Source organism: Triturus cristatus, chromosome 1_1 (assembly GCF_964204655.1).
Source record: "Triturus cristatus chromosome 1_1, aTriCri1.1, whole genome shotgun sequence".
NCBI lineage: Eukaryota > Metazoa > Chordata > Amphibia > Caudata > Salamandridae > Triturus > Triturus cristatus.
In genome coordinates, this window is record NC_140579.1 from 406,177,951 (window position 1) to 406,191,957 (window position 14,007).

A 14,007-nucleotide genomic window follows, 5' to 3' on the forward strand; every position below is an offset into this window, starting at 1 on the left:
CAGCAAAGTATCCCTCAGGCTACACAGAATTTAGGAATCGAACAACTGAACTACCCATACAGGTATTCAGATTTTAGGAGCTCGGACAGCAGAGCTATCCCCCAGATTACTCAGATTTTATATCCTTGGACTTCTGCCAGCAGAGCTATCCCGCGGATTACTCAGATTTTACCTGCTCAGGCTTCTGACAGCAGACCTGTCCCTCAGTTTCCCTAGCTCATCACACAGTAATTATCCCTCAGGCAACACACATCCTTCTCTGACGACTCGATTGCGACACTCGCAGCCCTGCGGTCTCTGATTCAGCAGGCAGGTCACCAATGAGGACAGATTATTTGGTGCTGTTGCCTGGGCCCCCCTCATGTTCCTTCTGGCCAGTGTTGCCCACCTCCCTCCAAGCAATCCTTCTTCTGCGGATCCCAGGGTGCCTTGCTGCGTTAATAGGCACCAGCGACTTCTAAGTTTCTGCCGACTGACCTAACATGGCTTCCGCGTGCGCTCTTTGTTTGTTGTCGTTGATGCCACTTGATATTTGGTCTTTGCTCCACATCTAACTTCTCATTACCTTCTTTCCTTCCTCCCACCCCTTCCTTACCCCTATGGCACCTGCTCCCTCACAGGTAAAGATCCAAGGGCAGAATAAAGAGATGCTGGCGGCCGTCTGTCAGATGTTCCTCGGGAAGTCAGAGAACGAGGTAGCCCACATCTTGCTGGAGACGCTGGAGGGCCACCAAAGAGCCATCATGGCCCACATGACCGTCGAGGTAAGGCCTTCTGTGGCTACTTGTGAGGCGCCCCACCCACTCTGTCCATCTCCTCCACCTGCTCTGTTTCATGGTCCGTAGCAGGCGCTGTGCGATGGAACCACCTCTCTGGTGGTGGCCAACCATGCAGACATGGTCTTCCTGTTTTACTTCTTACCATCGGGTGTCTCCATGGCTTGTATGTCCCATCATTAACGGCCGTAAAGTGGGAGCGCAGAGGCGGCTCTGGAATGGGGCACAGCTCGGTCGGTGTAGGTTTCAGGGCTGTTGATGTGAGGGATCTAGAGGTGCATAGCTTCTTGCCACTGAGAACACGGGACTTGATTACCACGAAGGAGCAGCCGCGTGGTGATCATACAACCAGATGAGTGTGGATTCACAAGCATCAATCGATCAATCAAACATTTGTAAAGTGCGGCACATCACGCGTGAGGATCTCGAGTCACTGGAGCTGTAGGCTGCTGTGTGGTGGTTTGTTCATTCAAACATCCAGGTATTGAGTTCTTTCCTGAATTGCTGGAGCGACGGTGCAGTCCTGATGTGCAGGGGGAGGTTATTCCACTCCTTGGCTACCAAGCGCAAGAAGAAGCATCCTCCGTGTTGGTTTGGCAGATCCGCGGGTATCTGCGAGGGAGAAAAGCGCTTACTGCAAGTGCATGTTAATAAGTTCATCAGGAATGGTTAAAAGAAATCTCAAACCCCTCACGCTACCTGTTGGACTTGGCCCTTCTGGCAAGTTCACCCCTAGAACTTTTTGCATGTATCCTAGCCTTTTTCCTGTGTTGTACTAGTGGTTTTAGGCCTCTAGGCGCTTTTCACACTGTGTCCCAGTGGAAAGTGCGTGCGCTCTGTGTATGTTTAGTGAGACTGACCTGCCCTCACATAGGAATGCATGGGGGATCTGAGTGACCGCATTAAGTCCTGATGCGAGAGGAGTGCAGGGTCGAGTTTGGTATGTGCGAACTCGTGAGAGTGAATGCTGCGCAATGATGTGTGCGGCGTTACGGGGTCTCATGTAGAAGTGCCACTTCTAGAAGCTGGCCTGTCTGTATAATAAATGTGCAGTGACTGTCTGGCTTGCGATTGGCTGGTGTGTCTGTCTCCAGGAGTCAGGATGGGTCTGCCCCGGTGGTGAATGGAGAGAGCTGCATGTTGATGGCAGGGAGGAGTACACCTGGGACCTGAATAGGGCTGGGCTTTCCCCACACAATGCTGGCTCCACCCCCTGTGGTGCGTCTAATGTCCCTGGCCTGTCCTGTGAATAGGGAGAGGGGCTGAGCAAAACAAAGTGCTCAGGAACCAGTGCATCTGGTTCGCCCCTTCCCTGCACCTTTGGCGACAAAGGATTCTGTGTATAAAAGAAGGGCTGTGACCCCATGAAAATGTTCTTGTTCTTGTTCTGACTTGAATCTACCAGGGGCGTGCTGCTGCTGGGACCCAGGGGAGGGCTTGCCTCCCTGGGCCCTGCCCAGCCCCTGGATACCTGGAAGACTTCTGGGACCTTTTGCTGCATTCTTCTAGCGCCTGGGAGCGCTTTGCCTTGGATTTTGGCCCTTTACTTTAGAAGGAGCGCTGAGGCTTCGCAGCGCCGCGCTGATTCCAGGGGAAAAGGGGGGAATTCCCAGCTGAGGGATTCCCCCGTGATGCTGGCCTTGCGGGAGCCCACCCCGCTTATTTTGTTGATTTTGGTGCGCAGGTGCCCACCCTGCGTCTTCATTTTACGTGATGGCTTGAATACGGGAGCCCACCCCGCTTATGTCCGCTTTTTATTATGCTGGGGGTGCGCGGGTGCCCACCCCGCGACTTTGCCGGCCTTGTGGTGCGCGGGTGCCCACCCCGCGACTTTGCCTGCCGCCGAGATTGCCGCTCTAAGTCCCACCGCGGCCGCCCCGGAAGTCAGGCAAGTCCGCCTGTGACGGGGGCGGGGCCGCGGCAGGACCGGAAGCTGTGCGCATCGGTGCGGGGCTCCCATGAGCCGATGGGAGTCCCGAAGCTTATGACGCGAGGGAGGACGGGAGCCCACCCAGCCTCCCAGAGCAGGAGAGAGGAGCCCCGGGTCCCAGGAGGGGGCCCGGGTGAAGAAAAAGCCGTCCGGAGGCGGAAGATGGCACCTGCCTGTGCGGGGCTCCCAGGGGTGAGGGAGAGCCCCGCAGGCGCCACGAGAGGAGGTTGGAGGCGGAGGGGGGCTCGAGGCGCATTGCCGGTGCCTGCCCCCCCCGCTTATGGAGAGAAGTGCTGCCGGTCCCAGCAAAGCCCTGAGAAGACCGAAGCAGCACAGCATGGAGAGCCCGGTAAGTGGGGGCTCCGTGTTGTTGGTGCCCCTCGAGGCACAGTGGCCTTTCCCCTAGTCTCTAAGCGGCCCCGTCTCGCAGGGGGCCGCTCCAATGGGGGTATGTGTATTTTAAGAGCCCAGTGGCTCCAGCATGGGAACCATGTCTTCCAGAACCTACGTGGCTCCAAGAAAGGGCACATGTATGGTTTCAGAGCCCAGGGGGCTCCAGCGTGTTGACATGATTAGTTCGGGAGCCCGTGCGCTCCATGGGGGCATAATGGTTCTAAGAGCCTACGTGGCTCCAACGTTTTGGGGGCATATTTCCTTCTAAAAGCGCCAGTACGCTCCACAGCACTGGGGGACATGTTGTTTGTAGAGCCTAGGTGGCTCCAACGTTTTGGCATTATTTCAAGGGCTATTGAGAGCCCCTGCCTCATGTGACTTCCCAGCTGCGCAGCACTTAGTGCCAGCTGCAGCGTTTAGGCCCTGTTCTTGTCCCCAGCTGCCCAGCAAGTAGTGGGCAGTTGCTACGTTTAGGTTCTGGTGCGACCTGGACCCTAATGCGATTTAGGTGTTATGGTGATTTATATACTAATGCGTTGGGTGTTAGGAAATGTACTGTGTATAGTATGTTTTGCGCACCCTGTGTTTTATACCTCTAGATATGATTTCTGCATAGGAGGTTGTTTTACCTGTTTAGGTTTATGTTAGGGAGATTATACTTCCCTGTGTGATGTACGCCCCTAGTGTAATTATACTTAGGTGGTAGGGTCTAATGCGTTAGACTTATGAGAAATTGCATAATGTGTTTATGCCCCTGTGATGTATGCAGGATAGGTTTTATACCTGATTCTATTATGATAATGCTGAGGTCATTATTGCGCCAGTAGTTACTGGTTGTGCTCTACAGTGATAATTTGTGTTACAGTTAGTATATGTTCTACATTTACAATTGGTGATTTGTGCTAATTCTGACAGTGGTCCATGTGGCCCTGTCCCGTGTATATAGTCCCTTGTAAAATTCTGCCCAGTGCCAGTTGGCACAGTGTAAATTATGTGATTATCATCTAATGTGTTTATTATAATACAAAGGCTATTTTTATATATAACCTTGTGTGGAGTTTCTTTTGTGGTGGGCCTTGGGTGTTGTTGCTGTGTGTGCGAGCAAACGCTTTACACATTGCCTCCTGGATAAGCCTGACTGCTCGTGCCAAGCTACCAAGGGGGTAAGCAGGGGTTATCTTTGGCGTGTAACTCCCCAGCCCTGACTAGAGTGGTGGTTTCTGCCTGGCTTTGGCGCAAGCCCTAGCCAACCAGAAATCCCATTTCCAACACTACCATTTCCCCAAATTTTCTAAAGGGCCTGGTTGGGTTAGCCATGTGTATCCTCTTCCATGTGGGAGGGTGGGTTAGAAATATAAGCAGAATAACTGGGTCATGGATCAGTAGGTTCTTCGAACCTAGAAGCCGAGACTGTGTGGGTCACTGTGGGCTTCCAGGCCACTCATGTCTGCTAGTCTCCTGCAAACATCTCCCGCCGTGAGCTTAGCCTGGTCTCTAACCTTAACCCGTTGACATGACATCCTCTCTGTCCATCCCCCGTCTTCTGTAAATGTGCTTCATCCTTCTTCCCTGTTGGTTTTTTCCCTCACCTTTTCTTGCTTCTCTCTCTCCAGGAGATCTATCAGGACCGGCAGAAGTTCTCGGAGCAGGTTTTCAAGGTGGCATCATCGGACCTGGTGAACATGGGCATCAGCGTGGTCAGCTACACTCTGAAGGACATTCATGATGACCAGGTAGGGAGGTGGCATCTTTGCTTACAGTGGTAAGAGGGTGTCTAGAGGTGGACACTGCCTTGCCGTCAGTGTAGATCATGCTGGAGGCACCTGATAAGAGGTTCTTGGGAGGCACAGGGCAAGTGTTCTTCAAATCCATATTACCTGCACTCACTCAGGGTCATATATACATTAGCTTTCCCCACCTCTCTCGTGATTATCTGTGTTATATTTTACTTATATTTCTATCTCTCTTCATACCCATGCCAAGGCACTCAAGTGATTTGTGGGCAGGAAGTACTCTGCTCTGTAGTTTGTGCTTGGTTGGAAGTGTGGAGGCTGGCAGTGTGGGTTCTGTGGGAAACTTTTGGTGTTGTGTGTGATGGCCGGAATGGTGCTCTTACCTTGCCATATGTTGCTTAGTTGAGTGTGTACTACATCAAAGAGGAGGATAGAGGGTTCAATTTTCCTATTAATGCTGTGTTTGGCTGGAAGGATGCAGTTTGCTGGTCTGGCCTGTGGGTGACATGTTTCAATGCCATGTGTGCCAAGCAATGGGTTGTTTTCCTAGTGTCTCAGTTGTCATATAATATCTGCTCGAATGCTTGGAGAGGAGCGATAGTTAGTGAGAGTGTGGCCTTGCCATACCCTCCTTTTGGAAAGTTTTGGTTCTAGATCTTGGAGGACAGCATGCAGTTTCCTGTTCCAGTCACACCCTTCTTGTGAGGCTGAATGGTTATGTTTGTTGGGTTGGTTAGGAAAGTTCTCCGGCCCCCCTTCCCCACCCCAATATCTGTTTCCTCCCATCAACTGTGGGGTAGACAGAATAATATTACGGCATAAAGGATCCCCGCCCAGTGGTATAAGAAGTGAATCTTCTTTTCTGGTTTCATCTTCGGATCCTGCTCAGCAGACAGTGGGGGCCCTACTATAGGTCTGCCCTACTAGAAAACAGGGAGTGAAGGAAAGAGCAGGGCCACTTGCATGCACCCTACATCTGTGTGGATTACCTGCCCCAGCCCCTCTAACACTTAGAATGTTTGTATCACGCTGGTGAGCTGCCAATCCAACCCTCTCCTCCTTCCAGGAAATGTATTAAAGTTCCCCAATGTGACCAAGTGAAAGAACCATCATTGTGATCTGTTTATCTTTTCCAATGCCTTCTTTCTAATAAGATGAAAGCACCAGGGATGGAACTCCAGCTTCGGTGCAGCTGAGACCCCCTGTGTGTTATTACACAGACCACCAGTTTCTTTAGGCGTAATCAATTCTCCATAATCCACCCGGTGATGGTCGCCATGCTTGTAAACGTGGTGCCAGGAATGTGTTTCTGACACAAGACAGTTTATTTCTTTTTCCTGATTTTACCACCTTCTTGTGTTCCAGGTGGTCTTGGGGGACTCTCAGCTTTGGTGGGAGAGGTTGATCATTTTGCTGTCAGTGTGAAGAAGGAGGTTCCACTGAAGCATAACGTTTTGTAGTGTTGGATGAACAGTAGGGTGTTTTAGGTCTAGAGTGAAGAGTTCAATTGTGGGAGAATATTGCGAGTTCTACTGGGATGAAGTTTGGAGCGCAGCTGTAGGTGGGCAGGTAGGTGATGCATAATGGCTTGAAGAGCAGAATCTGGCAACGAGTAGCCAGTGAAGGTCTATGGTATTGTGATCCCGCAGGCAGATATGTAGTAGATATGGCTACCGCATTTTGGATTCTTTGATGTAGGAAGAGTGGGGAACCTAGTTGTGGGCCGGGTGTGATGGTACTAGGTAGATGGCTGAATGGAGCTTCTGTGGGAACCATAGGTGTAGGAAGATGCATTGAAGAGTTTGTCCAGTGTAGAAGGCACTTCTTATAACTTGGTTCACTTCAGGGACTACTTCTCACTTGCCAATCCTATATTTGCTAATTTCTTGCCCCACAACCCTCTCTCCTAGGATTGCTGGAACTCTCCCAGCTGCTGTTTACGTATTCCTTCTTTTCGCCACTCTCTAAGGATTACCTGCACTCGCTGGGAAAAGCCAGGACGGCACAAGTTCAGAGAGATGCCAGAATGTGAGAAGCAGAAGCAAAACGTGATGCAGGCATTAAGGTGAGACCATCTGGGTGCCGTGGAAATTGAGAGTGGACAAACTTGAGTCTAGATATATTGATCTTTGAAAATAGCAGGACACATCTCCCTCAGACCTTCTTAACTGCCTCCCACAGCGCCATCACCACTTCTTTTTTCGTCTAATTTTGTAATATCGTCTGATGTCTGCGATCTGTGAGCTAAGCCTTCTTTTTAACCCTGACTCGCTTACTTTCTCCATTCCATGGTGACATTACAGAATTCTAAATGATGTTCTGAAGTTTCTGACTACCCTAAAATGACCCCGGAGAGAAAGCGCACACATGGTTCACAGAGACATGATCGCAGTCAAAAAGAAAGCACAGGAGCATAATACTTTTCAGTCTAACCTGAGGACATACCCTGTTTTGAGTAAAATTAGGACACAATCCAGATGTATCCCTTTTTGAACTTCTGCCAAGCAATTCTGATATGCAGATAATTTGAATGTGTGCCTTCTAGGAGTTGTACTATGTGCTCTAGGAAATGTCTTAGGTGCTTTGAGCTACAGTGTCAAAGAGCTGGACCCAAGCCACTCACCCTACTGCCTCCTTTTTAGGTCTCGCCTAGGCAGCACGCATGCGCTGGAAGGCAAAAAGACCTTTAGCAATCACTTCGGCTTTTCAGCCAAAAACGTGCACGCGTTCCATTGCCTTCAATGGCAACGCGTGCACGTGTGGAGATTCACTTGCGGGAGAGAGCGGCTGGTGCCATATGTTATCAATTATCGCGGCGCCAACCACTCGCTCCCGCAAGTGAATCGCGCAGACTACCTCCTCTCTCCCCTCCCACCGCACGAGGCACACGCGCTTGTGCTTGTTTTATTGTTATTTCTATAAGAGGTCGCGCTTGCGCACTTGTAGGATTTTCTGTCACCCCTTGTAGGCGCATGCGTGCCGGGGTTGGAATGGTTTGATGCTTTTAGTTTTACTTCTTTGATTCATCTTTGACTGCTGTGGCACGGTCAAGCTAAGGATACAGACTTTGGGTTGGTGGTCTGTTTACACGCATCATGCTTTGTTGTGCGTTATTTAAAGCCTTTTGAAACGATGGGTGGGAAGAATTCACAGCTGTCCGCAGCCCCTCTCTGGCTTACGGTAGGTCGGGAACTGATGGTTCACAGAGAAAACATCCATCGTGCTTTTGGGGATACTTTCAAGACAAGGATGATGTTGAAAAATATGTAATGCTTTATAGCGCACCACGGCTTTTCATGTTCTACCCTTAAACCCTTCAACTTTGCTTCTTACCGTTTAAGGTGTTGACACACATTGACTGCTTATTACTAATGCTTAAGTATGTAATCCATGACTCATACATTCCTCCCAGTGTTAAGAACCTATTCAATTCACTACACTTTGCTTTCTTTGGGAAACACCGTGCAATCAAATGTCACAGGCATTTTTAAATTTACGGAAGTCTCTGTCGGCAGCTCAGTCAGTGGTGGGGCGTGGAATTGCCAACACAGCTCGTGTCTCTTATTATGCTGGTCCAAATATACTTATTCCAACTTTTTTACCAGTTTTTCTGTGGTCATTTTATTTCACCTTGTGAACGTGTCAGACTAGGTAAAGAGTAATTCTGAACCTTTTTTTAAGCAAAGGGACAGTCGAGATACAGAGCAGTAGGGGTAGAGAAGGCAGCAGCGTTTGTGTGCGTGTTTTTAATAATAAAAAAAAAAATATATATATATCTATCAGTTCCACAGGAGACTACAAACATTGGTGGTGATTGAAACGTTTGGGTGACAGTCTAGGGTGTTGTAAATGAAAACCAGCAATTTAATGCATTGTAAACGGGCATGGGTAGTTTATACAATAAGAGGCATATTGACTAGTGACGTGTAAAAAAAAGTTACGTGGATTGAACTGGATATTTTGGTAATAGATATGAGTGGAGAAGATTGGTTGCTGAGAGAGTTGTTCTTCACGTGGAGAAGTAGTTATCCTAAGGTTCTGTTTGTTAATAATGGCGAGTGGGAGTAATAAGAAGTGATTGGATTTTCCAAGACGGGTACTTTTTAGGTGCTGCTTAAGTGAGCTTATTAGGTCTTCTAACTACTGTACTTTGATTCTTCGAGGGTCTTTAGTGCCCTGTATTATCGACAAGTTGCTTAGGTGTGTGTGGTTTCTTTCATTTGTGCAGCCAAGAACATATCGTACTCTACTTATCATTTGAATGCTAGTCTGCCCAAACTGGACTATACCTAGCACGATTGTGGCATAAGATTTGTTTGCTCACTTTAGTTTGATAAATGAGTATCAACCATTTGAAGTGCTGATTCTGTTAAATGATTATCTGCAATGGTGCAACTGTGTTGAGAGCTTATAATAGCTATATGAGAGCTTATAATAGCTATATGTTTGTAAATGCTATGGAGTTTAAGGATTTATTCGGTTTGTTTATTCCGGGTTGCTGTTGGGTATGCCAGTGAGGGTAGAGAACCTCATTTTAGGTCTCGCTATCCGACAGCACAAGCGGTCTGTTTGTAAAAAGACCTATTGTCAGCTGACAGAGGGCTAAGAGCCTGCCCACTGGATGGCTTTACTGAAAATCTGATTTGCTTGCTTTTCATTAGTTGGCTTGTGTGGGTTTTCCTTACTCTCCTTGTGTTTGACCCTACTCCAGAGAATGCACTCATTACTTGCATCCTTCAATTGCTTACTTTTCAAGCACAATTTGTTTTGGGTGCACTGAATGAGAGTGCTTGTTTTCCAGCTGTCCCCATCACATACTTCTCTACACCTACTGCACCACTTATTGCTCACAGTTGCTCATGTTCTTCTTTCCACCCCTACACATATCGCTCAGTGGCTACTTGCTGGCCTCCGCTTGTGCTTCCTGCCGGCCTCCCCCTCACCACGAGACCCCGTAGTATTTTCCCCTCGCCACCAAGACCCCATAGTATTTCCCCTCAACCCCAAGACCCTGTAGTATTTACCCCTCGCCACCAAGACCCCGTAGTATTTCCCCTTCCCTACCAAGACCCCGTAGTATCTCCCTCGCCACCAAGACCCTGTGCTGTTCCACCCACCACCAAGACACTGTGCTGTTCCCCCCCTCCGCCAACAAGACCCTGTGCTGTTCCCCCCGCCACCAAGACCCTTTGCTGTCCCCCCCACCAAGACCCTGTGCTGTTCCCCCACCACCAAGACCCTGTGCTGTTCCCCCCTGCCACCAAGACCCTGTTCTGTTCCCCCCTGCCACCAAGACCCTGTGCTGTTCCCCGCACCACCAAGACCCTGTGCTGTTTCCCCCCACCAAGACCCTGTGCTGTTTCCCCCTACCAAGACCCTGTGCTGTTTCCCCCCACACCTAGAGCCTGTGCTGTTTCCCCCTACCAAGAGCCTGTGCTGTTTCCCCCTACCAAGAGCCTGTGCTGTTTCCCCCCTACCAAGAGCCTGTGCTGTTTCCCCCTACCAAGACCCTGTGCTGTTTCCCCCCTACATAGACCCTGTGCTGTTTTCCCCCTACCAAGACCCTGTGCTGTTTTCCCCCTACCAAGACCCTGTGCTGTTTCCCCCTACCAAGACCCTGTGCTGTTTCCCCCTACCAAGACCCTGTGCTGTTTCCCCCTACCAAGACCCTGTGCTGTTACCCCCACCCCCAAGACCCTGTGCTGTTTTCCCCCGCCCCCAAGACCCTGTGCTGTTTTCCTCCTGCCCCCAAGACCCTGTGCTGTTTTCCCCCGCCCCCAAGACCCTGTGCTGTTTTCCCTGCCCCAAGACCCTGTGCTGTTTTCCGCTGCCCCAAGACCCTGTGCTGTATTCCCCCCGCCCCAAGACCCTGTGCTGTTTTCCTCCACCCCAAGACCCTGTGCTGTTTTCCCCCCGCCCCCAAGACCATGTGCTGTTTTCCCCCACCCCCAAGACCATGTGCTGTTTTCCCCCACCCAAGACCCTGTGCTGTATTCCCCCCGCCCCAAGACCCTGTGCTGTTTTCCTCCACCCCCAAGACCCTGTGCTGTTTTCCCCCACCCCCAAGACCCTGTGCTGTATTTCCCCTTCCCTACCAAGACCCCGTAGTATCTCCCTCGCCACCAAGACCCTGTGCTGTTCCACCCACCACCAAGACACTGTGCTGTTCCCCCCCTCCGCCAACAAGACCCTGTGCTGTTCCCCCCGCCACCAAGACCCTGTGCTGTTCCCCCGCCACCAATACCCTGTGCTGTTCCCCCCCCAACCACCAATACCCTGTGCTGTTCCGGTGCCGACACCAAGACCCTGTGCCGCCACCAAGACCCTGTGCCGTTTCTTCCCCACCACCAAGACCCTGTGCTGTTTATTCCCCACCAAGTCCCTGTGCCGTTTCTCCCCCCGCCACCAAGACCCTGTGCTGTTCCCCCTTGCCACCAAGCTGCCACCAAGACCCTGTGCTGCTTCTCCCCATGCCACCAAGATGCCACCAAGACCCTGTGCTGTTCCCCTCTGCCACAAGATCCTGTGCTGTTTCTCCCCCCTGCCACCAAGCTGCCACCAAGACCCTGTCCTGTTTTCCCCCTTGCCACCAAGACCCTGTGCTGTTTCTCCCCCCCTGCCACCAAGCTGCTACCAAGACCCTTTGCTGTTCCCTCGCCACAAGACCCTGTGCTGTTTCTCCCCCCTGCCACCAAGCTGCCACCAAGACCCTGTCCTGTTTTCCCCCTTGCCACCAACACCCTGTGCTGTCTCTCCCCCTGCCACCAACACCCTGTGCTGTCTCTCCCCCTGCCACCAACACCCTGTGCTGTTTCTTCCCCTTCCACAAAGACCCTGTGCTGTTTCTTCCCCATCCACCAAGACCCTGTGCTGTTTCCCCTCCCTGCCACGATGACCCTGTGCTGTTTCTCCCCCCTGCCACCAAGACCCTCTGCTGTTTCTCTCCCTCCTGCCACCAAGACCCTCTGCTGTTTCTCCCCCTCCTGCCTCCAAGACCCTGTGCTGTTTCTCCCCCTCCTGCCTCCAAGACCCTGTGCTGTTCCCCCCCCCACCACCAAGACCCTGTGCTTTTTCCCCCCGCCACCAAGACCTTGTGCTTTTTCCCCCCGGCCACCAAGACCCTATGCTGATTCCCCCCGGCCACCAAGACCCTGTGCTGTTTCCCCCCAGCCACCAAGACCCTGTGCCTGGTTTCCCCACACCACCTGCACCCTCTGTGCCTGGTTTCCCCCGCCACCTGCGCCCTCTGTGCAGGTTTCCCCTGCCACCAACACTTTAACATTTAAAAAAAAAAAGAATTAAAAAGCAAAACGTTTTTGAGCTACTTAATTTTTTTGTACATATATAACTCGAGAAAAAAAAATCTTATCATTTTGTAGGCATGTGCATGCATGGTGCACATGCGGTTTTTAGCTGCAGAGCATGACTAAAAACTATTGGCACAGCCACTATGTCTCAATGGCGCCACCGATTGGTTTTGCTAGTGCTTGGTTTCCAGGCATCATCTGCTTTTTAGGTCTCGCCTACGCAGTGCGCATGCACTGCATAGGAGACCTTTACCCGTAGTGCAGCTCTTTTTACAAAGCACATACTCATGCTTGTGGCGGCATACGCCTTGCGGGAGTGCGCAGCGGCGCGCCACAAGCACGAGTGTGTGCTTTGAAAAAGAGCAAACAGCTGCTGCTTAGTGCGCACGTGTGCGTGCACTCCCCCACCCCTCCCACTTGTTTACTTCTTCAATCCGCTCTGTGCCTTGTGCCCTCTCGCCTGTACTCGCTATTGCGCTGTCCCCCTGGTTGCTTGTATCTCGTGTCTTAGCTTTTAAGTTTCCCACATTGTGCCATTATTATTTTGTTAGAATCCTGGGTCTCTGGTTGGCGCAGGTATGCACTTGCGACAAGCAGGGACCCTTTTCTCTAAGTCAGGGCAAAGGATTACTCGTGAAAAATAACCCCTGCTCACCCTCTAGGTAACGTGGCACGAGCAGTCAGGCTAGATTCCAGAGGGCATGAGGTTAAGCATTTATGGTATCCCACAACAACCACCAACCCACCACACAGAGACACCAGACTGTATTTATAAAAATAAAGCTCCTTTATGTAAACTCCTCAAGCAGGCTTTAAATACAATCTTCACTTTCACATGGGATTCCAGTTACTTGGTTGCAATGTCTTGGGGGTGCCACATTTCTTTAAAATGCACAATTTGGGTGCAATCTGCACCTTTTGGGGGTCTGTGCGCTTCGAAGCGCCTTCCGTACACGTCGTACCGGCGTTGGTATGCTTCGTACCGGCATTGGTACGCTTTGTGCTATTCCTCACGCTTCCCGCGTGAGCGAGCGTACGGAGACTCAAGCCGTACGGGCTGTACAGTCGGAGGTACGCTTCGTACCGGGACAGACGCTCCTCCGGACGTTCCCTTCGAGAGCTCACGCTTCCGGCGTGAGCAAGCTTACGGGGACGATGACGTACAGAGCCGTACGGGCCGTACAGTCGGGGGTACGCTTCGTACAGTGTTATGCGGTGCGCACAGTACCTCAGATCTTGAGGGAGAGTTCGCGGCGGCCTCGGCAGTCACAGGAGGGGCGTCCCATGTCGCGGTGCAGTCTTCGCTTGCAGAGGACCACGGTGCTTGGGGGGTGCGCCTCGGGACTTCCACAGCTCGCCTCGAGTTGGGAGGAAGGAGGGGCGGCTCAGGGGCGAGTTCAGCGGCGCAGCGCTGTCGGCATCATCCAGAAGTGGCGAACCTGTGGGTCGTCGTTCCTCGCGGTGGTCTCTACGGCTCAGGGCCACAGAGGCTCGGGGCTTGGAATCCGACAGTCTTTCCTTACGGTACGAGCTCCGGCTCGAGGGGGCAGCAGTTTACTTTGTTCAGGCCAGGCGGGGCAGGCCGTTATGGTGCCCACAGCAGCACAGTCGGGCAGAGGTCACGTTGCTCGGCGAGATGGGGGCACACAGGTTCTCTGGGGTCAGCGTTCGTAATTCACCACCACCAGCTTCCTTTCTTCCAGGGAGGGGTAGCGCCCACTGATCCTGGGGCGCAGTTCAGGGGGCAAGTTCACCAGCAAGCCCTTGGAGAGTGTTCACAAAGCACGAGTTGATTCAAAAGTCTTTCTCAGTCTCTTCCTCTCCTTCTTGCAGCAAGGCACCCACCACAGGCCAGTCTCTCAGGCTTA

The 14,007-nt window shown here is 51.6% G+C and overlaps 1 protein-coding gene across 2 annotated transcripts in view; it reads left to right on the top strand.

Moving 5' to 3' along the window:
- Positions 1–2,698: 2,698 nt before the first annotated feature.
- LOC146870324 (uncharacterized) overlaps positions 2,699–14,007 on the top strand; it is a 115,988-nt gene continuing 104,679 nt past the window's right edge. Inside the window, exons 1-3 of one of the 2 annotated variants that reach the window (XM_085640185.1) lie at positions 2,699–3,055; positions 4,713–4,832; positions 6,802–6,897. Coding sequence is in view for 1 of the 2 variants with exons in the window: in XM_085640182.1 (XP_085496308.1) it covers positions 2,987–3,055; positions 4,713–4,832; positions 6,743–6,897 (344 nt within the window). In the remaining variant the exon portion in view is untranslated. Of the gene's footprint in view, positions 3,056–4,712; positions 4,833–6,742; positions 6,898–14,007 lie in introns of both variants that reach the window. The other variant, XM_085640182.1, reaches the window with a different exon arrangement.